Raw genomic sequence first — 27,110 nt, 5'->3', positions numbered from 1 at the left:
TTCAAAGGTGTATAATTTTGAAATGTTAACGCTCTCCCAAACTTAGCAAAGAGGGAGAAAAAAAAAAAAAAAAGAGGCTCTGATGTTGTCACAGCAAAACTAGGTCTTCAGAGCTCAAGTTAACCAAAGTAACAATTTAAAACTAACATCTTTTTCCAATCCCAAAAACACAGTGGAAAACATACTGGCAACCTTAAGTTTCATTCTTGGGTTACTGACTAAGGCCTTTTCGTTACTGAATTAACTTGCTTCCAGTTAAAATACTGGAAGTATCAATATTACTTTTTTCCTCCGTATTTAAAAATCACAAGTCAACATTGAAGTGGAGAATACAGTTTAGATATTTTTCAGCCTCTCTAATAAAGTAATGTGGACCACACAAACGTTAATTCCTTTCGTCTCTTACCACTGGCGAGAAAACAAAAATCTCAGGCTCTGTAATGACAGACAAAACTGAGGACTGTATTCATCTCTGAGATGAGGGCCGCGCCCGGGGAAGCCGTACCTCGTTTCTGGATGAAGACCCTGAGCAGGGGATTCGCGCTCGAGACCGCCTTGCAGAAGTTGTCATCGTTGTTGATGGGCAGCAGGTCGCCGTGCACGTCTGCGTAGCCAATGGTCACTTCGGTGTTGGCGATGTGGTGGGTGTGCACAACCAGCTGGTAGAAATCCTCAAACTTCCCAGGCTTTTGGCGGTCCAAGGAGAACCTCCGGAACTCAGCCCCAAACTACAATGCAAGATACGGGCGTAAGTGAACAACCGGGAAAGGGCACCAAGGATTAGTAAGTGTTTACTGAGCTTCCACAAGGCCTGGGACACAGTGGCAAGCAGGGCCCCTGTCCTCATGGAGCTTCCATGAGCCCATGAGGGAACAGCTGACTCAACAAGTCCTGAGAGCAGGCCAGGCGCCATGCTCAGGTTGTAGGGGGAAAGCAGTATCAAAATGAACTATAAGCACAGCCGATGGAATAGAAAGCCTGTTTCGTTCCTCACCGGGTCTGGGGCCCGGGACCACACCTGCACAGCCCTGAGCAGCTCAGACACTCAGACAGGGGAGGCAAGTGCAGCGGACACTTCTGGACTTTTTCCTAAGGGCACAGGAAGTCCGGGAACAATTTTAATTTTTTTTTCAATTTTAATTTTAAGCAAGGAAATGATTTGATGTAATTTGCATTTAAAAAACAAACAAACAAATAGCTGTACTTCAAAAGGATCAGAAGTGGAAGCAAAATAGAAAGAAAGGAAGAAAGAAGGAAGGGAGGAAGGAAGGGAAGGAAGGAAGGAAGGAAGGAAGGAAGGAAGGAAGGAAGGAAGGAAAGAAAAAGAAAGGCGGTGGGGAGGGGGGGCGGGGGGGAGGGACGGGGACCTGGTAAAAACGATGATTCACAAATCTTGGGGAGACAGAGAACATAGAGGTCTCTCTTTAAAAAAAAAAAAAAGGCTCTGCCCTGGCCGGGTGGCTCAATTGGTTGGAGTATCATCCCCTACACCGAGGTTGTGGGCTCAAAGTCCAGTTAGGGCACATACGGGAGACAACCGATCGATATTTCTCTCTCACATCGATGTTCCTCTTCTTTCTCTCTCTGAAAAATCAATAAAAAACATATCCTCGGGTGAAGATTAAAAAAACAAAGGTGATCCTCCCTCTTCCTGCTCTGGGAATTGCCCAGGCCCCTCTTTCCCGGCCTCCCAGCCCTGGCCTGGCTCAGATACCCACAGAGTTGCCTGCAGAGCTCCGGGCCACCTGCCTGGAGAGGACCCCGGGTCACCTCCCACCGGGTGAACTGTCCAGGGACCCAAAGACACCGCCTGTTTGTTTGGAGTGAGGGTTCTGGCTGTTGTTCCTCACTTGGCAACAGGGACCTTCCTGCATCAGGCAGGACAGATTCTGTGCTCTTCAATAAAACTGCAAACAGACTATACTGGTTCCAAAATACACAAGAATGAAATGCCTGGTGTTTACACAAAAGCGAGTCGCCATATCCTCTGGACATGATGTCAAGAGCAAACCCACTCCAACCATACAGGTCTGCACGGTTCTCAAATCTGGGCAGGCGTCGGCCACCTAGATGCCCAAGTTCTGGAATTGGCAGCTCAAGAATTTGCATTTGTACAAGTTCCCAGGAGAAGCTGATGCTGCTGGGACCGCACACATAAAACCACTGGTTTTAAGGGAATTAGTCTCCAGACGTCAACTTCCACAGATCTCGGAGAACCGGTCTCCTAAGGCATTTCCCTTTAAAAAAGCAAAAGAAAACAAACTCCTCACTCATCCTGCACTGCCCCAGGAATAAGAAAACTTCAAGGCACACAGCTGTGGGACAACCCAAAGCACTGGTTTGGGAAAAGCTGTCTTCAATGGCTGCGTTAGGGAACAAAGGCTCTGAACTCAGCAGGGCCTGGCAGGGGCCAGGGAGGGCTGGGGCCGGTGCCCAGAGCAGAGCAGACCTAAAGCCCCCACATTACTTACAGATAAGCATTACTTTTCTTCTCAATATTTACTAGCATTCTAAGAATACACCATTGGCTGGCCCACACACGGGCTATAAAACTTTCTAAGACAAGAGATCAAGCCTACAACATAGGTTTAATGTGATTTTTTTCAGATTTGGTTAGCCAATCACATCACATATGCTTACTTCAATATCAACCATCATTTCCCATCCCATATATCTAATATACTAGAGGCCCTATGCACAGAATTCTTGCAAGGGGCTCGGCCCTCGGCCCCAGCTGCCTCACGCCCCACCCCCTGCCCATTGGTCATTCCGGAAGGTCGTTCCACAGTTTGGCCTAATTAGCATATTAGCTCTTTATTTATATAGGATGCTAATTTCCTGAGCAATTAGTTTTTGATCAGTATACACCATCTTCACCATTCTTTTATTTCATTTTTTTCACTAAGTATATAAAATGATTTTTAATCATGTCTAATAAGACTAGTAAGAGTATTTCTGACTCCTATAAATAAATATTAGTTGAATATTCCCCCAAAGTGGGCATAACATGCTCATTTTCACTTAGGGACTCAGGCCCGCCCTCATTCCTCTCACGCCTCCTAGACTTGTGCCCCATCCTGCAATTTAAGTAATGAGAAACAGCAGCCATTAAATAACTTATTCTGCAATGTTTTAGTCTAACTGCATTTGGCACTTGATCTAAGATGCACCTCAATTTGTTTCTCAGTTCTTTTAATAATTTTCCTCAAAATATGCTTTAACATGTTAAGGTTTTATTTTTCAGTATCAGGTAACATACAATATTACATTAGTTTCAGGTGTAGAACAGCGTGGTTAGACAATCATACACTTTAAAAAGTGATCCCCCAGCTGAAACCGGTTTGGCTCAGTGGATAGAGCGTCGGCCTGCGGACTGAAAGGTCCCAGGTTCGATTCCGGTCAAGGGTATGTACCTTGGTTGCAGGCACATCCCCAGTACGGGGTGTGCAGGAGGCAGCTGATGGATGTTTCTCTCTCATCAATGTTTCTAACTCTCTATCCCTCTCTCTTCCTCTCTGTAAAAACTCAATAAAATATATTAAATAAATAAATAAATAAATAAATAAAATAAAAAGTGATCCCCCAGATAAGTCTACTGCTCACCTGGCACCATACATAGTTATTACAATACTAGAGGCCCGGTGCATGAAATTCATGCACAGGGTGGGGGTGTCCCTCAGCCTGGCCTGCATCCTCTCCAATCCGGGACCACTGGCTCCTAACTGCTCCCCTGTCTACCTGCCTGATCGCCCCTAACCACTTCTGCCTGCCTGATCACCCCTAACCACCTCTGCCTGCCTGCCTGATTGCCCCTAACTGCTCCCCTGCCTTCCTTATCGCTCCTAACCACCTCTGCCTGCCTGCCTGATCGCCCCTAACTGCTCCCTGCTGGCCTGATCACCCCTAACTGCCTCTGCCTCGGCCCCCATACCCAGGACCCAGACTTCCCTCTTCTGGCCGGCTACAGTCACCCAGGACCCAGGCTTCCCTCCCTCTGGCTGGCCACAGGTGCCCGGGACCAGGGGCAGCTTCGCCCGGGCCAGCCGCAGCCACAGGCACCTGGGACCGGGGGCAGCTTTTCCCGGGCTGGTTGCAGCCACAGGCGTCCGGGACCGGGGGCAGCTTCACCCACGCCAGCCACAGGCACCTGGGACCCCAGCGGCTTCATCTGGGCCTGGCTTTGTCAGGAAGGACGTCCGGAAGGTTGTCCAGAAGACATCCAGTCTAATCAGCATATTACCCTTTTATTAGTATAGATTACTGACTCTCTTTCTTATGCTGTACATTATACCCCCATGACTATTTTGTAACTGCCAACTTGTATTTAATCCCTTCACCTTTTTCACTTAGTCCCCCAAACTCCCTCCTATTTGGCAACTGTCAAAATGGTCTTTGTGTCTATGAGTTTGTTTCTGTTTTATTTTGTTTTTTTAGATTCCACTTATAAGTGAAATCACATGGTATATGTCTTTCTCTGTCTGACCTATTTCACTAAGCATAATATTCTCTAGGTCCAATCATGTTGTCACAAATGGTAAGATTACATTCTTTCTTATGGCCTTATAATATTCCATTATATATATATATACTAGTAGCCCTGCGCACAAATCCATGCGCCAGTAGCTCTCTGCGGGGCCTGGTCGCTCTGTGCCCGCTGCCCAGAGGCTCTCCGTCGCCCAGAGGCCCATCCGCGGCTGGGCGCGGCGATGAAGCAAGCATTCCGCCAGGCCATTCACGCTGCCCGCTCTCAGCGCTGCCCCCCTGGGACTGGGGGACTCGGCAGGGCTAAGAGGACTGGGCACCACCATCCTGTAGCTATGGGTGCCACCATCTTTGTGATGGAGTGATGGTTAATTTGCATATTACCCTTTTACTAGATAGGATACCACTGCTTTTTTATTCTTTCATCTATTGCTTCCATATCTTAATTATTGTATATTAAATGTTGTTCTTTTTAGTCTGTTTTAAAGCCTATTTTGTCCGATATAAAAGTATTGCTACCCTATCTTTTTTTATGTCTACATTTGCATAAAATGTATTTTCCATCCCTTTACTTTCAGTCTCTGTGTGTCTTTAGATCTAAAGTGGGTTTCTTATAGACAGCACATGTAAGGGTCTTGTTTTCTTACCCATTCAGTCACCCTATGTCTTTTTATTTATTTATTTATTATTGATTTCAGAGAGGAAGGGAGAGGGAGAGAGAGTTAGAAACATCAATGATGACAGAGAATCATTGATTGGCTGCCTCCTGCACGCCCCCTACTTGGGATCAAGCCCACAACCCGGGCATGTGCCCTGACCAGAAATCAAACTGGCAACCTCTTGGTTCATAGGTCAATACTCAACCTCTGAGCCACCCTGGCTGGGCAATCCAATATATTCTTCATGCCAGTTACTGTATTCTTCATTTCTAACTGGTTCTTTTTTATGGTTTCTATCTCTCTGTGTAAGTTCTCACTGAGTTCACTTATTCTTCCTGTAAATTCATTGAGCATCCTTATAATCAGTGTTTTGAACTCTGCATCTGATAGATTGCTTGCCTCCATTTCATTTAGTTCATTTTCTGGAATTTTATCCTGTTCTTTCGTTTGGGACAGGTTTCTTTTCCCCTCATTTTGGTTGTTTCCCTGTGTTTGTGATCTGCTACATCTCCTGGTCTTGGCAGGGTGGCCTTAGGTAGCAGGTGTCCTGTAGGGCCTGAAGACTATTAGGGTCAAACCAAAAGGACTCAGGAACTAGCTTGAGTAATCTCCCAAGAGCCAAAGATGGGATTATTTGTGTATTTGATCACCAATATGGATCAAAATTGTTATGGGTTTAAACATATCCAGTATGTATCAATACATTTGTTTATAATAAACAAAAATTTATTTTTCACTCTTTGGATGATGCCATGGAAACCAACCCATTATTTTGAACACCAGTAAAAAATAAAAAATCAAGCACTCTTTCATTCGTTATCAGGAAATTCACAGAGATACTCCTTATTTCCCAGAGCTTGCAGACAAATAAACTGTCATTCTGTTATTATTTTGATAATATTTATTGTATTTCATAGCTGAACCCAACTATTTTTCCTACAACAGAATAGTAAAAGCGGGGGGCGGGGGGGGCGGTTATCTCATAAAATTAAAAAACATCATCTCAAAGACAAAGAAGGCCAGTAAGTAAAAGTGAATCAACTTGTAAATGTGATTCATTTATATTCCCCTTAAAAATATTAAATAAGTAATAATAATATGATCATTATACTGCAATTAGAAAATAAACAGTCTGTCTACCTACCTACCTACCCACTTACCTCATTTCCTGTTGTAGTTAAGAAGGGGAGGCTCCTGCAAGTGGTACCGGAGTAAATAATACCAGTGGCTACAAAAGGCATGTGCTGCCCAGTAAACTCTGTTACTGATAAGCTTCTTTGTCAAAGAGCAAGACCCTTCTCCTTGGTCCAGAAGCAAGGAGACAAAAGGGGGTAGAAACCCAAGGGGGCTAAGAGCTTGGGAAGCGCAGAGTATCTGCTGTTTTAAGACATCAACTCAAAGCACCTCTGGAACAGTGGAGTAATAATCTGCAAAACTCCACTCCTAAAAGCCATCAGAACACTGGCGAAAAGGGTCAAAATAAATTTTTAAATATATTTTATTGATTTTTTTTTTTTTAGAGAGAGGAAGGGAGAAGGATAGAGTTAGAAACATCGATGAGAGAGAAACATCGATCAGCTGCCTCCTGCACACCTCCTACTGGGGATGTGTCCGCAACCAAGGTACGTGCCCTTGACCTGAATCGAACCTGGGACCTTTCAGTCCGCAGGCCGACGCTCTATCCACTGAGCCAAACCGGTTAGGGTCAAAATAAATTTTTTGAGAATTGTGGAGTTTAACAAAGGCTTTCAACAATCCAAGGAGGGTTTATTCTGAATCTCAGAGCAGCAAGCTGTGTGGTTTTCACTTCCTATCTCCCTCTCTGCAGCTTTGAAAACCAGCAGCCTAACAGCCTGAGAGGGACACAACCGGTTTGCTGCTCACTCAAAACCCCTCACCCACAGAACTGTCACTACTAGACCGCCCTGGAGAGCCCTACTCACAGGGGAAAACCCCTCTCCTCGGGGCATTTGTTAAAACAATCAGCAGCAATTGTTTAATGATTAAAGATCATATGATAAAAGTTGTATTTTAAATGAAATTTTTACAACATGCTCGAAATTGTATACTTTGTAACTATATTTACTAGTAATATGAGAAAATTAGATCCAACTTCCAAATACATTATAATCTGTATAGAGGTAATTCTCAAAATTCTTTTAGTGAGGTTCTGATGTTTGAAGACTTTAGGGTATAAAAATCACTGTGAAAGTACCTGCGGTAAGGTGCCAGCTGAAGCAAACAAGAACTGGACAAACACAATAAAAAGGAATGCTGGGGATTCACACCTCTTAGGACGACAACTAGAACATACACGCATACACGCACGCGCGCGCGCACACACACACACACACACAACCAAAAAGCAAGTGTTGGTGGGATATGGAGAAATTAGAAGCCTTCTGCACTGTTGATGGCACTGTAAAATGGTACATCCACTGTAGAACATACTATGGAGGTTCCTCAAAAATTAAAAATAGAATTATCCTTTGACACGGCAATTTCACTTCTGAGTATACATCCAGGAAAACGGAAGGTAGGGTCTCAAAAAAGACATTTGTACAACCATGTAGCTTAATTATTCACAAGAGCTAAAATGTAGATGCAACTCAACTGTCCATCTACAGATGAATGGACAAGCAAAGTGTGGTCCATCCATGCAATGGAATATCATTTAGCCTTAAACGGAAGGAGATTCGGGCTTATGCTACAACTTTATGATTCCACTTATATTTGATGTACTTAATGAGTAGTCAAAATCACAGAGACAGAGAGTGGAATGGTGGCTGCCAGGGGCTGGGAGGAGGGGGAATGGGAAGCTGTTGCTTCATGGGTATCGAGTTTCAGCTGATAAGACGGAAAGAGTGTGGAGACAGATGGCGGTGATGGCTGCACAACAATGCAAATGTATTTAACAACACTGAACTGTACATTTAAAAATAGTTAAGATGGTAACTTTTGTTATGTGTACTTTACTGTAATAATAATAAAAAAAAAAAGAGCGAAAAAGATATGCTGGGCAATGAGATGTCCACGGGCAGCTTTGAAAAGCTCAGATATATTCTTGGAGATCTGGAAGGCCACCCACATGTACAGGGCCGTGTGTAGGTCAGGAAAGTCCTGAAAAGCCTGTAATCCCTCACATCTGGCTGACCTTGGGATTCTGTACAATCAGGAAGTGGAGGCTGGAGGTGTGAAGTGCCGGAGGGTTGAAGATGTGCTCCAGCACGTACACAGAGCCCCTGAGCACAGGCAGAAAGGCTGGCTGCTCAAATCCCTTAAGGACCTCTCTGTCCAATCATCAGCTGAACCGAGCTAACCAAGCAGAGACAGCAGTGGTCCCACTCCCCACGGTGATTACAAATTCAATTCAACCATATTAAAATCTTACCTGCTTTTTTGCAGATATTGACAACCTGTTCCTAAAATTTATATATAAATGCAAGGGACCCCAGAAATCCAAAAGATTCTGGAAGGACAGAGTTGGAGGACTCACACTTTTCAATTTCAGAACTTACAGTGTAGGGCTGGCATAAGAATAGACATACAATCAATAGAATAGGATTGGGAGTCCAGAAAAGAACAACCTTACATTTGCGATCCATTGACTTTTGATAAGAATGCCAGGAAAATTCAACGGTGGAAAAGAACAGTCTTTTCAACAGATGGTGCTGGCTTGATACCCACATGCAAACAATGAGGTTGGATGCCTTATTCATATCATAAGCAAAAATGAACTCAGATTGGATACAGACCTAATGTGAGAATTGAATTTATGAAACTTTTAGAAGACATAGGATGAAACTTTCATTACTTGGGTTAGGCAATGATTCTTTGATAGGATTCTTCGACAATGCGTTGGGAAGAATGGAGGAATCTGAACTCTCAGACGCAGCTGGTAGGAATGTAAAACAGTGAAGCTGCTTTGAAAAATGAGTTTCGCAGCTCCAAAAAATATTGTACATAGGGCCCAGAAATCTCACTCCTAGGTGTACACCCAAGAGTAAGGAACACATATGTCCACACAAAAACTGCACATGAATGTTCACAGCAGCGTTATTTACAAAAGCCAAGAGTGGAAGCAACCCAGATGCCCATCACTGACGTTGGATAAACAAAACGTCGTCTATCCTTTCCTGTTTTTTAATCCTCACACAAGGATATGCTTTTTAAATTGATTTGAGAGAGAGAAAGAGAAATATCAATGTGAGAGAGAAACATCGATCGGTTGCCTCCTTTACATGCCCTGACCAGGGATCAAACCTGCAACCGAGGTATGTGGCCTGACCGGGAATCGAACCTGAGACCCTTTGGTGTATGGGATGATGCTCCAAACAAATGAGCCTCCTGGCCAGGGCTGGTCTATCCTTATAACTGCATATTATTTGGCCACAAAAAGGAATGAAAGCACTGACATACACTAAGGGAAAGACATTACGTTAAACGAAAGATGCCAGACACAAAGACCACATATTGTGTGATTCCATTTATACTAAATGCACAGACCAGGCAAATGCATAGAGAAAGTAGACCAGGGATTGGGGGTTGGGAGGAATTGAGAATAACTGCTAATGGGTATGGGGTGAAGAAATGTTCTAAACTTAGACAGTGGTCATGACTGCACAACTCTAAATGTTCTAAAAACTACCTGATTTGTACTTTAAAGGCGTGGTTTTTATTTCATGTGAATTATAGCCGCTAGAGCTATTTTTAAAATATTACACCTTAAAGAATAACTTTTTAAAAAAACAGCCAGTTGAAGGCTGACTGGAGGCCACACGTCCAGAAACACGGAAACCACAGAAGGTCTGCTTTCTCCGGACAGACGGGAACCCCAAGGGGCCAGGGGTCCAACCACCTGCTGTCAGCACTCATCCGTTCGGAAGAGGAAGACCTAAGAACTGGGGGGAGGCCCCAGTGATGGCCGGGCCCTGCAGGGGAGAAGCAAGAGATGATACTCATCCAAGCTGGTAGGGCCAGCTTTTCCAGTTCGAATGGGTCCCACAAAGTTGAACTGGGAAGGAGGACGGAGGGCAGGATAGAACTTGCCACCTCTCACACGCCCCTCTCCACCCTGGCCACAAACTGCAGAAGGCCCGTCATCTCTCCTCTCCGTTTCAGGAGCTAAAACTTTGTATGAGTGATATTTCTGGAGTCACCAGGCTCTGACAATATAAATCTATTTTCATCATTCAATGTCATGTGACCCCCAAAGATAATCCATTACCACGAGCATTCCTTTTCTTTCCAGGTTAAAAGTATGAAGTAAAGTTTCCCTTTTCTTGATGCCTAAGGAGGTCTCCCCACACTTACCCACCTGTTTAAACAACTCAACTGTGTGTACAAACAAGCTGAACTCCGAGCAGGAGAGGCGTGCTTGGTGGGCGCCTCAAGTCTGGCCGGCTGTCCCCATTCCCACAGTCACAGCGACAAGCTCCCCACCTTCCCGCCGCTACCCCGAGGGGTCCTGTGGAGGAGGCAGCTGGGACTCACAGATGCTCTGCACCTGAGAAAGGTTAAGTCACCTGGCTCTTGGTTTGTAAGGTGCCCACGGGGCACGATGGGGTGCCGTCAAACTCACCAGGCAAGGCCACAGGAGCCAGGCTCTTAAGGAAGTCGTTACCAGTTAAAATCTGCTTAGTAAGTAGGTCACTGTAAGACACCTCCCAAACCCCAAGCGGCCACAAATGTTTAATCACTGCATGAGCGAGGGCAGGGAAGGACCACAGCTCACAACCAGAGGGGCCCGGGAGAGCAGGGTCTCGTGTTGCAGCCTAGCTCACACCCTGTGTACAGCAGGCACTCGAATCTTCATTCAATTCATAAATTAAACTTCTGTTAACCATTTTTAAATAAAACTCTAGAATTTCAATTAAGTTAACACTGACTGACAATCACTAAACAGGAAGCCAGCCCTGGCCAGCTTGCTCGATGGTTAGAGCATCAGCCCATGCATGGAAGGGTCGCAGGTTTGATTCCCAGTCAAGGGCACCTACCTGGGTTACAGTTTGCTCCCCATCCCCTTCGGGGCAAGATCTGGAGGCAGCCAATCAATGTGTCTCTCTCACATCAATGCTTCTCTCTCTCTCTCTCTCTCTCTCTCTCTCTCTCTCCCCCACTCCCCCCTCCTTTCCAATCTCTAATGGAAAAAATATCCTCTGGCGAGGATTAACAATAACAACAACAACAACACACAGGAAGTCAGATGTGAGCATGGAGTCGGGCCGGGTGCCTGCCTGCACCAGCCTCGCCCGGTGTGCCTGCCACAGCCCATCCACCTGAGGCCGATGACACGTGTCATCAGGAAGGTGAAGATGTTTTCACAGGCGCAACCCAGAAGGCACAGGGGCAACCCAGAAGGCACAGGGGCAACCCAGAAGGCATGCTGGAATGTTTGCAAATGGGATGAGCGACCTGGGGGTCTCTGAGCGAGTAAAACACTCTCTGCAGGAAGCCAGCAGGGCACTGGCTTTAGTTTATTTCAGACGTCAAAGCTCAACATGAAATGCCAATTTGAAAGGTACACAGTCTTGTGTGCTCACAGCTATGCCCAGCGCTCCCTGAAGGTACTGGGTGTTTTCTTTTAAAAAAGGCTTTGCTTCCAAATGACTTTCCCCAGAAGGAGGTGCAGCCACCATTTTCCTTCTCTGCTCCCTTTCACAAGAGTGACCCCAAGTACCCCAAACCACCAGCACACTTCTACTGAAGTGTCATTTTAAGTGACGTGTCTTTTGATTGAACTCCCTTCTCCAAACTGCCAATAGGAACTTAAAAAATATGTGTGTGTGTGTGTGTGTGTGTGTGTGTGTGTATGTGTGTGTGTGTATACATATATATATATATATATATATATATATATATTTTTTTTTATTGATTTCAGAGAGGAAGGGAGAGAGAGAAACATCAATGATGAGAGAGAATCATTAACTGGGGGGGTTGAGCCTGCAACCCGGGCATGTGTCCTGATCAGGAATCGAACTGTGACCTCCTAGTTCAGTGGTCGGCAAACCGCGGCTCTCGAGCCACATGCGGCTCTTTGGCCCCTTGAGTGTTCTAACGTCACTTCTTCAAAATAGACTCGCCCAGGCCGAAAACCGACTTCTGCGCATGGGCCACGAAGTTTCAATCGCACTGTACGTGCGCGCCCGCACGCCATATTTTGTGGAAGAGCCACACTCAAGGGGCCAAAGAGCCGCATGTGGCTCGCGAGCCGCGGTTTGCCGACCACTGTCCTAGTTCATAGCTCTACGCTCAACCAGCGAGCCACAACGGCCGGGCAGCCAATGGAACTTGTTAAACAGACACTATCCTGCCCTGGGCTTTTCAGTCATAAATTTCTTTTTAAATGTGATCCTGTTTCATCCCCCCACAGACCTCAGTAAGAGTAGGCGCTCAAAATGCATTCAGAGAATGAACCATGAGTGTGCGGTGTGGGCTTGCAATCAGCCTCAGACTTTATGAAATAGCTCTAAGCTCCAGGTACTGTCTGTCCTGCACACTGGGGAACGCCGTGAACAAAACAGAAAAAAAAAACGCCGGTCCTTACGAAACTGCCATCCCAGTAGGGAAGAGAGACAGTAAAAGTAATGAATACCTAAATCATACGGTGTGTGAGGTGATCGTGCCAGAGGGAAAAAGGAGAGAACACCAAGGAGATGGGAGGGACCGCATCGACTACATGGTCCGCTGGAGGCAATGTGGGGTCAAGGCCATCCCGGCTCCGGGGCCTGGGTCCCGTCCACTGGTCCTGCACTGGCGCTGCTCTGGGCGTGGGGATGAGCCCTAGGCCTCTCTGGACTCCCGTTCCCCACGTGTGGGACGGAGCTGTGGGGCCTCAGGAAGCCACACACAGCGGTCGGGGATGCGACCTCTCTGGTCTTGATGCAATCACGGCCCTAGGTCCTGGACACGAGACCTTCCTGTTCCAATATCCCCGGAGTGGTCCTGGCCAGAGGTCCCACAGTCATTTCCTATTGTCAGAGGCTGTGTTCATCTGGGACACAAGATACTCCTGGGGGGCACCCGGGGGCTACAGTACCCTTCACAGGACATCCTCTGACATCTGTCCTACAACGCAGACCTGAAATGTGCAAACAGGTGACCCTGGGGTCCCCGCAGCTCTGAGCCCCTTACTGCTGGGAGGGCAGACAAGGCCCCACCCATCGAGGCCCGCCCCACCCGACGGACTGCACCCAGCTGAGCCCCACCCTCCCGCCCCCATTCCTGCTGAGGCCCCAGCCCCTCCTGTCAGGTGAGAGCAATGGCAGGTCATCAGAAACACAGACAGATGAGGATGGAAAATGTTCATCAAAATATTTACAATAGTGAAAAACGGAAGCTGTAAATGCCCATCAAACAGAGGAAGCACATGCCCAGGGATAAAATGAAGGAGCCAACAGAGTGCTGTTTCAGGGTTAATGACTCAGGAAGCCTTTACGATACGGAAACTCAAGGAAAACACAACTGAATGTGATCCCAATGAGTTAAAAAAAATCACAGAGCAAGCAGCAGGGCCTGGCCCAGAGAGGGAGTTCTCGGAGCCAGGAGCGGGAGCCCTGCACACCTGGCCCACGCACCCCAGCCATGAGCCAGGGTCTCTGGAGCTGGGCCCAGGCTCCCAGGTTCCAAAACCCAGCTCCTGCCCTGCCTGGCGTGGCTCAGTTGGTTGGATTGTGGTCCTATGCACCAAAGGGTCACAGGTTCGATTCCTGGTTGGGGCACATGTGGGGGTTACAGAGATGTTTCTCTCTCTCGCTTCTTCTCTCTGTAAAAATCAATAAAAACATTACCCAAGTCACACAGGCTCCTGTGGTATGTCTTCAGATGAGATGTGTGGAAATGTATTGGAATAAAAGAAGTTCATAAATATGCATTGAAAAAATCAATGAAAACATATCCTCCGTGAGGATTAATAAAGAATAATAATCCTATATAATAAAAGGCTAATATGCAAATCAACAGATTGGCGGAAAAACCGGTTGCTATGACGTGCACTACCACCAGGGGGCAGATGCTCAACGCAGGAGCTGCCCCTTGGTGGTCAGTGTGCTCCCACAGGGGAAGCGCTGCTCAGCCAGAAGCCGCAGCAGCATTAAGGATGTCCAGCAGTCGAACATCCCCCGAGTGCTCCTGGACTGTGAGGGCACAGGCCGGGCTGACTCCCCTCCCCGCTGAGTGCACAAATTTCGTGCACCAGGCCTCTAGTAATAAAATAAAACCCCAGGTCCTGCTCCTCATGGTGCAGCAGCAGCAGCACCTGGGCCTGCTGAGAGGCACGGTCTGCATTCCACCAAGACTCCCAGGGTGCACACTGGCCTGAAGAGCAGGGTTGGCAACGTCCAGTAAACATCCTGCTAGTCACCACTATGGGCTGGTTCACGCAACAAAGTTTTACTGAATGCCAGATGGGGCCGGGCCCTGAGCTCCTGTGAGTGTCTTCATGGGCTGGTGGTTTGTTTGGCAGCCAGATGATGCACAGTCATCACACGTGCAGATGTGCAATTACACACTAAGAAATGCAAATGAAGACACCGTAGGACGCAGGCCCGGATTTAAAGAGCAGAGCGAGCACAGGGGCACGACCCACAGCACCGCCCGCAGGAGACAGGCCAGGAACCAGGAGTGCAGTGCAGGAGGTGGTTCTGTGGCTGTATCTCTGACGTCCCCCCTCTTCATCAAGGTGGGTCCTGGAGTCACAATCAACACAACATTCAGAGGAAGAGGACCCTCGGTCTCATTGTCGGGGTGTGGGGGTTGGAGGTCACATGCCCCTCTCTGAACCAATCACTGCATGGGAGTGGGGCTCCCTAAGACCATCAGAACCCCCCTAAGAGCAGGGTCGGGGCTTCTGTCAGGAAGGGGGCTGGACCCAATCACAAAAGGAGCATGCGTCTGCAGGGTCCATGCAAGCATCTCGGGGCCGCTTTTGGGACAGGGCCAGGGGCTGGTGTGCACATGCACACCATATAGAAAAGGTAGAAAGGCCTCCCTGTGGGCAAAGGTCACAAAGCACAGCCTGCACCTGACAAGGCATCTGAGTCTGTTGGAGCGTGGGGCCTTGCCATGGCACGACTTCCTGGGCTGGCACGTTGGGACAGTTTAAAATCGGGCCACAGACCTGTGAGTCAGACTGGGTGGAGCTGAGAGAGAGCCTGGCCCCTTCCTGTGCCCAGTCCACCCACCGCGATCCGGAGCGATGACGGGGCTGCCGTGGGCACCTGCAGAACTGCCCCGACACGCCCGCGTCCTGCACTAGGCTGCCCGGGACTGCTGAGGCCTGAGGACCCACTGCATGGTGGTCACCTCTGCGAGCACGCGTGTCACCTGCACCCGTGGACCCAGCACTGCTCTGCAGGCACGGGGCAGGGCAGAAGGGGGAGGACACAGGTTCGAGAACGTGGTCTTTGGCCTCTGCCCAGCAGGGGTTTCTAGTTTGGGGAGAAGACGTGGCCAAGCTTTGCGTGCAGGCTCTTCAATCCTAACTCCTACAAGAGGTGTCCCTGCTCCCACTCACAGACAGCAGCCCGGGACCTGGAAGGACTCAGGAAGCTGCTCACAGTCACAAGCCAGCCAACAAAGAAATCGAGGCTAAGACAGGGAATTCAGACAATCCTGAAGAGCCCCAATGGCAGGGCGAGAATTCCACATGGAAGGCCAGGCAGGAACAGGGACGCCCCATGTGGGAAGGGATTCCCCGGTGGGACAGGACAGCTGACAGTGTGGACAAGGAGGGGCTGCTCTAGGAGCTGGGGTGCAGGTATGGGGGGGGACCCTGGTGCTGTGAGACGTGAGCTGCAGACGGGCCTACTCATGGCTGCCACCTCCATAGGACATTCCTGAAGTGTAAACCCACAGGCAGAGGAGCCTGGACCCTGGGCTGTGCGGGGAAGCAGGGTCACACCCCAGTGTGAGCTCACGATGGATGGGCACAGGTTGAGGAGGGATGCGGTCTGGTTGGGGGTGTCTTATCAACACAGACAGTAGGGCAGAGTCGTTCAGAGCAAGGCCCGGGATCGACACACCAGGTTCAAATTCCTGACTCACCTTTACTGGCTGCGTGACTCTGGGCCATTGCAACCTCTCTGACTGAATTTCCTTCTTTGTAAAAAAGGGACAAAAGCACATTCCTAATAGGGTTGTTGTCGGAATCAAATGCAAGTGTGCGTGCCAAGAGATCCAGCAAATGGCAACTGCTCACCAGTGGCTACGACCAGCCCGTCCATAGACCCCCCCTCCCCCACCGACCCCACTCTTGGCCAACAGAGCTCGTGGGGTGAGGGCGCACACTGCCTCCTGGAGCAGACCTTCCACAGGCACACATGGGCCGCCCTCTGAGATCCACACTTGCAAACACAGTAAGGACGCCTCCTGCACGTGCAGCTCCATAACAGCAGATCCTCAAGCGCGTCGTGGGCACCCCCTTTCCTCAGGTGAGGCGCCCCCTCATTGCCGACTGAAGCCTGTACCTCCCCTCGCGGGCAGGCAGTTATTCCTCAGGGCCATTTTTCAAAACCAAACCACCTTTTCCTAATTCCATAAGAGAAAAGTTGCGCTCACCATGGAGACGCAGAGCCCAGCAGGCGCTGCCCGCCCCCACCGTGAACTTCCAGGGGCCTCTGCTAAGTGACATGTCCAGGTGTGCTAGGGCCCTGGGAAGTCACGGATGACACTCTGGCGACAGCTGCAGAGAGCCTATGCAGCAGGACAGGAGGAGGTGAGACAGGCAGCCAGGGTCCCCCTGCAGCCCCCCCCCCCCCCCACACACACACACAGGCTGTGCACGGCCAGAGCTCACAGGGGTTCACAGAAAGCAGCCCAGCCCCGAGCTGGTGGCCAGGACACGTGGGGAGGGAGGTGTCGGAACACATGCCGTGACTTCAGAGCACGCCGGAGCAGGTAGGAGTTGTCTGTTTCCCAGGAGGTGGAGTCCGGGGGTAGGGGAACTGGGTGGGAGCCGGTGTGGCAGCTGAGGGTTTGAGACCTGGTTCTGCCACTTACAGCCGGGACTTCGGGTGGCTGGGCGAGTGAACAGCCAGGTCAAGCCCCCGGGGCCTCCTCTCCGCAGCCCATGTGTAAGGTGTCATGAGCATCAGGAAAACAGCAGTGCCGTGTGCCCCCCGGCAGGAGGGCTGGCAAAAGCCCAGCACACACCTGAAGCTCCAAGAAATGACACTTCACTGAAATTGACAAGGTCACACCCACCTGGGCTCTCCTCCACCTGCTGTGACCTGGAGGCAGCTGTTCCCACCAGGCTGGACGGGGCACAGGGCAGGGAGAGAGCCCAGAGGCCAGCTGCCCCCCAGAAACACACTTGAGTTGGAACTGCAGGGCAGCCCCAACAGCCGGTCCACTCGCCAGGGCCAGGTGCTGGGGCTCAGCCTGGCTGTGACTAGGGTCCATGACCGCTTGGGCCAAGGAGAGGCACCACTGCCCTGGCTGGCGTGGTTCAGTGATTAGAGCATTGACCTGTGCACCAAGGTCACGTACCTGGATTGCGGGTTCACTCCCTGCCCCCGGTTGGGGGGGTGGGGGAGGCAACCAATCGATGTGTCTCTCGCACCTCTCTCTCTCTCTCTCTCTCTCTCTCTCTCTCTCTCTCTCTCTCTCCCCCTCCCTCTTTCCTTCCTCCCTCCCTCCCTCCTATTTCCCTCCCTCCCTCTCTCTTCCACTCTCTCTGAAAAAGCAATGGATAGAATATCCTCAGGAGAGGATTAACAAAAACAAAAAACAAAAAGAAAAGAAAAGAAAAGAAAAGAAAAGAAAAGAAAAGAAAAGAAAAGAAAAGAAAAGAAGCCCGTACGCCGTGGTTTAGTGGTTGAGCTTCAACCTATGAACCAGGAGGTCATGGTTCGATTTCCAGTCAGGGCACATGCCTGGGTTGTGGGCTCGATCCCTAGTGTGGGGCATGCGGGAGGCAGCCGATCAATGATTCTCTCTCATCATTGATGTTTCTATCTCTCTCTCCCTCTCCCTTCCTCCCCAAAATCAATAAAAATGTATTTTTTTTTTTTAAAGAAGAGGCACCACTGACAAGCAATGGGCCACATCCCTGGGAAAATGGTCCCAGCTCAGGAAGCGGATGGACAGGACAGTGACTCTGAGCTCAAGGTGAGATGCGGAGTGGGGCTTCCTCAACACACTGTTTCTCACAAAAGCATTCCTTGATGTCTGGAATGTCTGCCGGATGTCTGTCCAGACATACAGAGCTTCTGCACCTTCGAGGTAACAGGAGGACGTTCTTGTTGGAGCTCTGCCTTCTTATGCCTGCACCTGTGCAGCTGCGGATGGGGCCACGGAGACCACAGGCCGGGGGCTGGGTGCCACCTCCTCCTCCATGTGGGGACCATCCTACCAGCAGAGAAGTTTGTTTTGTCCCATAGCAACACCCCGTTATTATTCCGGACCAGCGAGGGAAGTGAGGTCAGGACTTGTGGGTGGGGAGCCGATGGTCAGGCCCCCAAGCCACGGAAAACAGGATACTAGCATTACTTTAGCCTCCAATTCCCCAGGCTCCGCTGACAAACGGCCCTCACGCTTCTCTCTTCCAGGGGCCTAATCCAGGGACCTCGGGGCCCTTCCACACCAGCACATGTCCCCACAGGAGGCCACGTGCAGGGAACTTTCTAGACCGCACACCAGTGCTCACGTCCTGTCTCAGACGCACAGGCCCAGAGGGCTCTGCGGGGAGGTCTGACTGCCGTGGAATCCAGCTTCCGACAAGCATTCTGATGTCAAATGGAAAATGAATGTACCCGCTCACTAGGCAGGACTTTCAGTGGGAGGGAGCAGAGAAACTCCTAGTCAGTCACACAGCACACATCAACCTCCTCAGGTGTGCACAGGGTCTCAGATCTCCACGGCCCACCACGCTGCAGGCCACTGGGGGTTCATTCCACCTGGGAAACTCACTGTACATGCGTGCGTGTGCGTGCGTGCGTGCGTGCGTGCTTGTGTGTGTGTGTGAATCCTCACCCTAGGATATTTTTTCCATTGAGTTTTAGAGAGAATGGAAGGGAGGTAGGGAATGGGGGAGAGAGAGAGAGAAACATCGAATCATCGATGTGAGAGAGACACACTGACTGGTTGCCTCCTGCACGCACCCTGACCGGGGCCGGGGGTCAAACCTGCTACCCTGGTACGTGCCCTTGACCTGGAATCAAACTTTCAACCCCTCAGTGTGCGGGCTAATGCTCTAACCACTGAGCACACCAGCCAGGGCAGGAACTCACACTTTTTGAAAGGAAGATTTTCCAGCATCATCAAAGAGCCTGTAGCCTTAGGTGTCCTGTGACCTGCCGAGGAGCACCAGCCCCGCCCGTGCTCACCTGTCCCACCTTCTCCCTTGATGCTCGGCCCACCAGCAGGGCCCACAGAGGCGGGTGTGGACTAACGGAAATCCAGGAAAAGCATGAGAGCAACAATTCGAACCACAGAATTAAACGAAGGACTTTGAGAGCACATGAGTGGTGGGAACCCTAAGCTCTAAGGCAAGGAATATCTCCCTGTGTCATTTTGATGTATTAATCAACAAATACTTAATAAGCTGCAGTTCAAGGTCTTTGGGAACTCCCAAGTCCTCAGACGTCTAAGGCAGCGCAGGCCAGGGTCCCCATCTACACATCTGAGTCGAGAACAGCACCCCAAGTTGTGGGTGAGGCTGGCCAGGTCCACGCTGGGCATCTCTGAGCTCTGTGTCCTGTGAAGCGCAAGTGGCCACAGAGAACCGAAGAGGAGCTCGCACGCAGCCACCAGAGGAGGTTCGCGCGCGGCTCTCGGCACCAAACTGCAGGAAGAGCCGGGACCTCAACCCAGACTGATGCACAGAGGAATGCACGGCACCCCTGAAAAATACCATCTACTTCTCCTGCACAGCATGGACCACACAGCATGGACGGGCCTACGGACACAGGAGTGCATCGTGACATCGCGTCCTTGGTGACAGAGATCCTGGTGGTGGTCACACGGGAGGGGGGTGCTGACGAGGCAGGCAGGAAGGAGCCTTCCTGGATGCTGGAATGTTCCACACCTTGACCTGAATAGTGGTCGCCCAGGTGTACACACATGAAGTTGGGTCCAGCTGCATGCCTGAGATGAGTGCCCTTTGCTGTCACACCCACTGGACGTCACACAGGAGATCCAGCGTGGTAAGGCAGTCTGGAGCAGCTCCCGGGAAGGCTGAGCGTCCATGGGAAAGAGTAGGGAAGGGTGGGGTTGCTGGACGGTCAGCCATGGATCAGGAGATATGAAGAACCCCGCACCCAGCCCACCCCAATCTGTTCACTTGCCGACTGAACCTTTGCTGGCCTGTTAACTTTTAAGGTGGGGATACGGTCTGTCCTGGCTACCTCTGTACCCCAGCCCCAGCCCCAGGTCTGGCACACACCAGCTGTGAGTAAACAAATGAATGGCTGGTGGACCCAGACTTCTAGGGACAGCTACTAAGCAGAGGGCTTTCCCTCGAGGCTGTGCAGCAAGAACCAGCTACAGAGATGCAAGAAGAGCAGCAACTGTTCCCCCAAAAGCAAGAGACCTGCCTTCCCCAGCTCTAGACCCACACAGCCCAAGGGGTCTGTCTCCTAGGCAGCACAAGCCGGGAACACCTGCACCTGGATTTCAGGGCTGCCTGAGGGAGAGGAGTCAGGACCCCCCCCTCCCCCAGGGCCACGGACAGTTGGTGGTAAAGCACGTGACTCTCTGACCTTGGGCGCTTCCTGAGACTCCCTGGACATCAGCGTGGTTAGAATGGAGCTGAAAACAGAACCCATCCTGCAAGGCTGCGATGGAGATAAATCAGTGACCATTTGCAATCACTGTGTATTTTGAACAGTGTCTGACACGTAAGTACCTCTCTGTACGGGGGTGGGTGGTTAATAAGCTTGAAGGAATACTTGTGGACACAAACTACACAGAGGGCAGTGTCCAGACTGGGCCATCAGAGGCTGCCGTTGCTCCGGGTTCACCGTGGAGCAGAAATCTGCGGCCAGAGCGTGGGCAGCCAGTAAACCTGACAACAGCCGGCTGAACAAGTGTGACACCTGACCCTCAGGACCCCTTACCCGTCCGCGTCGTGGGGCTGCTGCTGTCCTCACTCCTGGCTCCTTCCTTCCTCGTCTCGAAAAGCCCAGGAGGCCCCGTCAGGGGAAAAGTCAGGAGGCCTCCCCTTTTTGCTGATTCCTAAGTGGTAGGGAGTCTGACACCTTGACCGGTTGCATCTTTCGACCCCTGACCCTCCTCCCTTCCCTGGAGTGGGGAGAATCCTCTGTCTGAAATGCCACGGGTCCCAGGCAAGGGCTTGAACCCGGGAAGGTGCATAGGGCTTTCTACTGCTCCCAAGCTTGTCACGGACACCATCACTGCCCACCCACTGACATCCCCACCTGGGTCCCTGGGGAGAGTCTCCTCTAGGTACAACGTCCCACATCAAGTCCCCAAACCTGTTTGAACGTGGCATGCGCAGATACAGCAAAACCGGAACCTTATAAGGGTGTAGCTGACACACAGGTGAGTCAAACCGTGTCAGGCGGTTCTCAACGGGCCCTCGGAAGGCAAGGGCCCAGCACCCGTGGGGAGCCTGGCGGGGAGCCAGCGCAGCAGACGGAAGGGCGTGTCCCTGCAGGCCATGCCAGGCACCCAGCACCCTCAGCCAGAGGCAAGATGTGGGGACCAGGGGCCACACCAACTTACAACACTGTCACCGCAGCCCCCCTGGCACTGAACGGACAAACAGCTCCAAAGCCCAGTGAGAACAGGAAGAGTAACAGAAGAAAGGTGCAGGGAAGAAACAGACGTACAAACAGCCGACAGATACAAAAAGTTTCCGTTCACTAACACCTAAGACACAAATTAAAACCCAAGGGCAGTGTTCTAATCGGGAGAGGACAAGGAAACGGAGCTTTGGAGGGACGGAGAGGGATGGGTAGATAGGAAAGAGGGCACATAACTTTCTATAAGAAAACTCAGCGATACGTACCCAAAGCCTTCACCCAGTAATTTCACTCCTGGGAATTTGTCCTCAAAAATAATGAGAGTTCTGAACTGCTTTAACAGAATCAGTATTCTTTATATACTTTGTGTAAAGATTTAAATAGAAAGGTGTTATTCCCAGCGTTTATTATAGGAAAAAGTTGGAAATACAATATTGGTTAAATTAATCAGTCTGTAGTCGTTTTAAAAATATCTTTTCTAAAAATATTTATGACAGGAGAAAACATTTGCAACACACACCGTGAAGCTGGAGAGGGAAACATAGTCCTGATTCTGTAAAGCCAAGACGAATGCACACACTCTGGATATAAAGGGTCAGAAGGCCGTGCAGCAGCCCTAAGCCGAGGCTCATCTTTGGACCAGAAAATTAACCCGCCCGCCCACTCCCCACCCCTGCCTAATAAGGTTTCTAAGTCTATAATGACAAAGGCATTTGTTTAGCATCCAAAAAGGCCTCCCACATTAGTTAAACCAAGTGGTGAAAACTGCATTGAAGCCTCCCGTCGTGTTCTTCTCCCCCAGACACAGCAGACACTGCCCTGTGAGTGTAAACACGGCCCTCCGTCCCTACCCTGTGCGAGCACTGTGACCAGGGCCCTGGGATGAGGGGAGCACGGAGGAGGGGTCAGAGGGCAGAGGAGCCCGCCTGCTGGGTGGAAACGTGGGACGGGCTTATAGGAGGGTCTTCAGGACAGAGACGACTCAGAGACGGCATTTTGGGTGGGGCCAGGGAACATGGATGTGACCATTGTGGGACCCAAAGCGGGGCTCCAACCAGAGGGTGGGGGGAGCGTGCAGCACCCTGCTGGGAGAGGATAACCGCGTTCCTTCGCTTTCTCAGGCTATCGTGAAAGGCACCGTTGAGAGTTCTCCGTGGAACTGTGTTGCTTCCCATCTTCTCCTCAAATGACAACTCGTCACCAGTTGCTTCGTCCCCCTGCAGACTCTCCCAGCACTGGCTTTCTTGCTACCCTCTGGTGGGCCTCGACTTGCTCCCCCAAATACCTGCAGGGCCCCTCCCTCCCAAGGAAGCGGAAAAACAGGGGTCCCACAGCCAGAACTGGGGAATCACAAGTATTAAGGCAGAAACGTTTGGGGAAGTGTAAGAGGCTGCATGATGGGGGAGAGCCACCAGGTCAAGAAATAATGTCCCCAAAGCTCTGGGAATTGACCAGCTGTGACAGGTGGCTGACCTCAACTATTCTGAGTGGATCAGAGATGGTTTTTAGACCCAACATCCTGAAATGCAACAGAATCCTGACCCGCAGGCTTAACTCTTAAGACTGTGGGTGCTGTGCAGTTTTCAAAGCGCTTTCTCGCGCAGCGCCTCGTTGGGTCTGAGGAGGTAACAGAGCAGGCACCGTGCCCATTTCACAGATGAATAACTGAGGCTCAGAAAAGTTAAATGACTTGCATGAAAACTCACAGGGTAGTAGGTGTCAGAACCTTCTGGATTTGGCTCCCCTGGCACCAGTTTCCTCACATACAAACCCAGGTGTTAAGGTGCTGCTGCATTTAGGTTAAATGAAGTCATCACTGCCCTAGCGGTTTGGCTCAGCGGACAGAGCGTCGGCCTGTGGACCAAAAGGTCCTGGGTTCGATTCCCATCAAGGGCATGTACCCCTGTTGCAGGTTCCTCCCTGGCCCACCCTGGTCAAGGCGCGCACAGGAGGCAGCAAATCAATGTGCTTCTCTCACATAAATGTTTCTCCCTGTCTTTCCCTCTCTCTCTTCCACCCTCTTTAAAATCAATAGAAAAATATCCTCGGTGAGGATTTAAAAAATAAAGACATCACTGACATAAAGTTCTGCCTCCTGTACTCTGACAGCAGAAGTAAAGGCTCCTGCAGAGATGGACTCCATGAGAGCAAACACTGACTAAGAGGGTCGGTGGGAGGGTGGACGCAGAGGGAAGAGCCTCGTGGAGTCTCCGTACAAACAGCAAGGTGAGCTCATCCCCTGAAAGGGACGGGGGCTGTAGGACCAGCCAGCCTCGCGGGGCCCACCTGGTGTGGTCCTCCCAGGAGTGCTCCCAAATCCAACCGAAACTCTGGCTCCGCCACTCACCTCCAGGGGAGCATTCACTGCATCTGAACTTGAACTCGGGATCAGGATGCACCCCACTGGGCTGCTGCCAGCACACCCACACCCCCAGTGCCCAAGGAGAGGCCAAGACAGACCCTTACTCTCCAACCCCCAGCAGCCGGCACGGACAGGCAGTCCAGAAGAGCTGGATACGACCTTTGGGAGGGCACTGCCTCCAGAGGGATCCTGTACACCAGGCAGCGCCCCCCTCTGCCCCCGCCCGTGGGACTGGGCACGGGGAACGCGGCTAGTGCGATCCAGGAATGGCATTAACGTTAGTGTCACTCAGTGCACACTCAGAATCAAGTAGCCGTGTGAAGGGGCAGCAGGAGGGGCCTTGTGACAGTGCTGGTGGTGACAGGAATGTGCACACGACCTGCACCCATGCCAACGGGTCCGCTGAGGTCCTGGATGTGACACTGGCTACAAGGAGTCACTTGGAGGAGTCTCTAGTTTATCCCACAACAACCTGTGAATCTATGATGATCTCACTAGAAAAAGTTTTAAAAAAATGAAACACCACACGGCTAATGTAGTGGACAATGAGCTCAAAACGCCAGATTCCCACTGAGCTAAAGAAATGGACAATTATTTGGAACTCCTACTCATGCCTGCGGGTTCTTCTCCCATAGGACTCAGCGGGCACATTTGATTTTGGGGGTGGGGGCACTCACGGCCAGGCTAAAGAGCGGATGGGTGGGGGTGAGGACCACGGAATCAGCACTGGGGGGAAGGGTGCGAACTTACTGGAAACCAGGGGTTCACAGAAAATCTGTAAGACTGAAGAGGAGAATGAAATCCTGCAACTCACTGCAGCTTGAAACCCCCAACCCCCTTCCTCGGCGCACGTCCTGGAAACCCTACACCAGAGGATCCCCCTAGTCGGTAGGGGCGCTGGTACAGGGGCCGCGGGACTTGTCTCCCCAAAGGCCCGGCCCGGGCGTACGCGCCCCGGGGCCCCAAGAGTGCGCGCAGGTGGGGATCAGAGCCCACCCTCCGGCCCCGCCCCTCCCACCAAGCAGGCTGCTTGGCCAGACTTGACCGCGGGGAGGGGGCACAGAGAGAAAGGACCAGAGGGCCGGCTTCCAAGCAGCAGGCAGCCAAAGGCCCGAGGGGCCCCCTTCTCCAGGACCCCGAACAACTGCAGCTCCGCCTCTGCCCGAGGGGTCCCCCCCATCAAGACCATCGCAGACAAAAGCGTCTGGGGCGAAGGAGCCGCCTCTGCAAAGTACAGAAGCGCCAGATCCTATCAGCCAGGAACCCAAGCGCGCACTGCTGCCCGCAAGTTCGGGCACGCTCGAGCCGGGCGCGGGCAGCGGGAGAAGCCGCCGGCCGGGCGCGCCCTAGGAGGTTGGGCCGGGGGCGCGCCCCGAGGCTGGGGTCCGGTCCGGGGGTCGGGGCTGGCTGTGGTCTCCTCGTCGCCGGTTCTGAGGCTACTCCGGGGAAGGAGGCGGTACGGTCAGGGACCTCCCCCGGCCCGGGCCCCCCGAAGCCCCTCCACCGTGCGGCGTGCCGGGCGCCTTCGGCTCGTGGAACAAAAGAGCCGCTCCCGCGGAGGGTCTGGAGCCCGCGCAGACCGGCCGATGGCTCAGCCCTCGGAGCGCCTGAGCCCCAGCTGGACCCCACAAGGCTGCGGGCTTTGTGTCCGCGCAGGGGCGGGAAGGATGGCCGGACCCTGGATATCACAGACGGCGCCCGCGCTCCAAAGCTGTCGCCAGAGCGGGCCGCCCCCCGTAGCGCCCAGTGCCCTGTGGGGCACCCATTCATTCTCAGGGGGCGCAGAGCCTGCCCGAGCTCACCTTGCTCTTGACTTCCACCGCACTGCAGTCGTAGAAGCGCAGGGTCTGAGACTTGTGGAAACTCCGGTTCATGATTCCGGCCCCACTCAGCCTCGTCTTCGCCCTCGCCCCGCTCCAGGGGCTCCAGAAAGACGTTGGGGGCGGCGCCCACCGCCGTGGCCTCGGTCCCAGCCCGCGCTCTTCGGCCGCGGGGCTGGTCGGACTGCGGCGGCCCGAGCTGGGCTGGCCGCGCGCCTCGGGGACTTCAGCGGCCGCGCGCGGGAGGAGCGGAGGACGCCGGCGCGCGCCGCCCAGAGCACCCGCACCCCGAGCACCCGCCGCCAATCTCCACCCCGCGCCCCAAGGAACCGCCCCCTCCAGGAGCCACCCTGCAACTGAGAGCCCGCCCTAGGACCCGCCCCCCAAGGCCCGCCCCCCCCAATCCCCGCCCCGCGCCCCGAGGACCCGCCCTCGAGCCCTAAGGACCCTTGTCCACCCCGAACCCGGAGCACCCGCCCTGCGAGGAACCGCCCCACGAGGACCTGCCCCCGGGCGCCCGGAGGACCCTTTTCCGAGTCCTACCCCGCACGCGGAGGACCGATCTCCCGAGGACCCGCCCCCAAGGCTGCTGATCTTGCATGGTGCGCGCTTCTGTACGCGCAATGCCAAACCCGGGCGAAGAAGCATCGCCTCACCCCCACCCCCACCTCGGGTGCCTCATTTCCACCTCCGTACTCCACCCCACCCCCACCCTCGCGCTTTCTCTCTCCAGCTCACCCCGCTTCAACTGCCCTGCCCGGGAAGGGGGTGGCTTTGGGCTGAGTTTTGCCATCGTCTGGGATGATATGGGAACCACACTAGGCCATAGAGTATGAATATCACTCAACCCTTTAATACAGATTGCCAAATTGCATTACCCAAAATTTGATTTTCATTTAATTTCACTACATGTCCTGTTATTGCAGGATATGATCACAGAAGCACAGAGTTACAGTCCCTGCCCATAAGAGAAACAGGCTGGCCAGGGGGCCAGACATACAGAGTTCCAAAGCAAGGCGCATGGGAAGTAAGCAAGCCAACAAAAATGCCAAGAGATGCCCACAGAGGCAGGGGAAACTATTCC

General features: G+C 51.8%; 1 protein-coding gene across 1 annotated transcript in view; it reads right to left on the bottom strand.

Moving 5' to 3' along the window:
- The window catches only part of PARD6G (par-6 family cell polarity regulator gamma), a 66,997-nt gene extending 40,664 nt beyond the window's left edge, over positions 1–26,333 (bottom strand). The window contains exons 1-2 of the mRNA XM_008160287.3: positions 26,009–26,333; positions 506–728 (exon numbers count right to left, since the gene is read on the bottom strand). Coding sequence (XP_008158509.1) covers positions 506–728; positions 26,009–26,080 — 295 coding nt within the window. The 5' untranslated portion in view covers positions 26,081–26,333. The remainder of the gene's footprint in view (positions 1–505; positions 729–26,008) is intronic.
- Positions 26,334–27,110: the final 777 nt, after the last annotated feature.

This window comes from Eptesicus fuscus, chromosome 12 (genome assembly GCF_027574615.1).
Source record: "Eptesicus fuscus isolate TK198812 chromosome 12, DD_ASM_mEF_20220401, whole genome shotgun sequence".
Lineage (NCBI taxonomy): Eukaryota > Metazoa > Chordata > Mammalia > Chiroptera > Vespertilionidae > Eptesicus > Eptesicus fuscus.
Note: the sequence above shows the minus strand (reverse complement) of the source record. Positions and strands in the feature narration are given on the sequence as shown.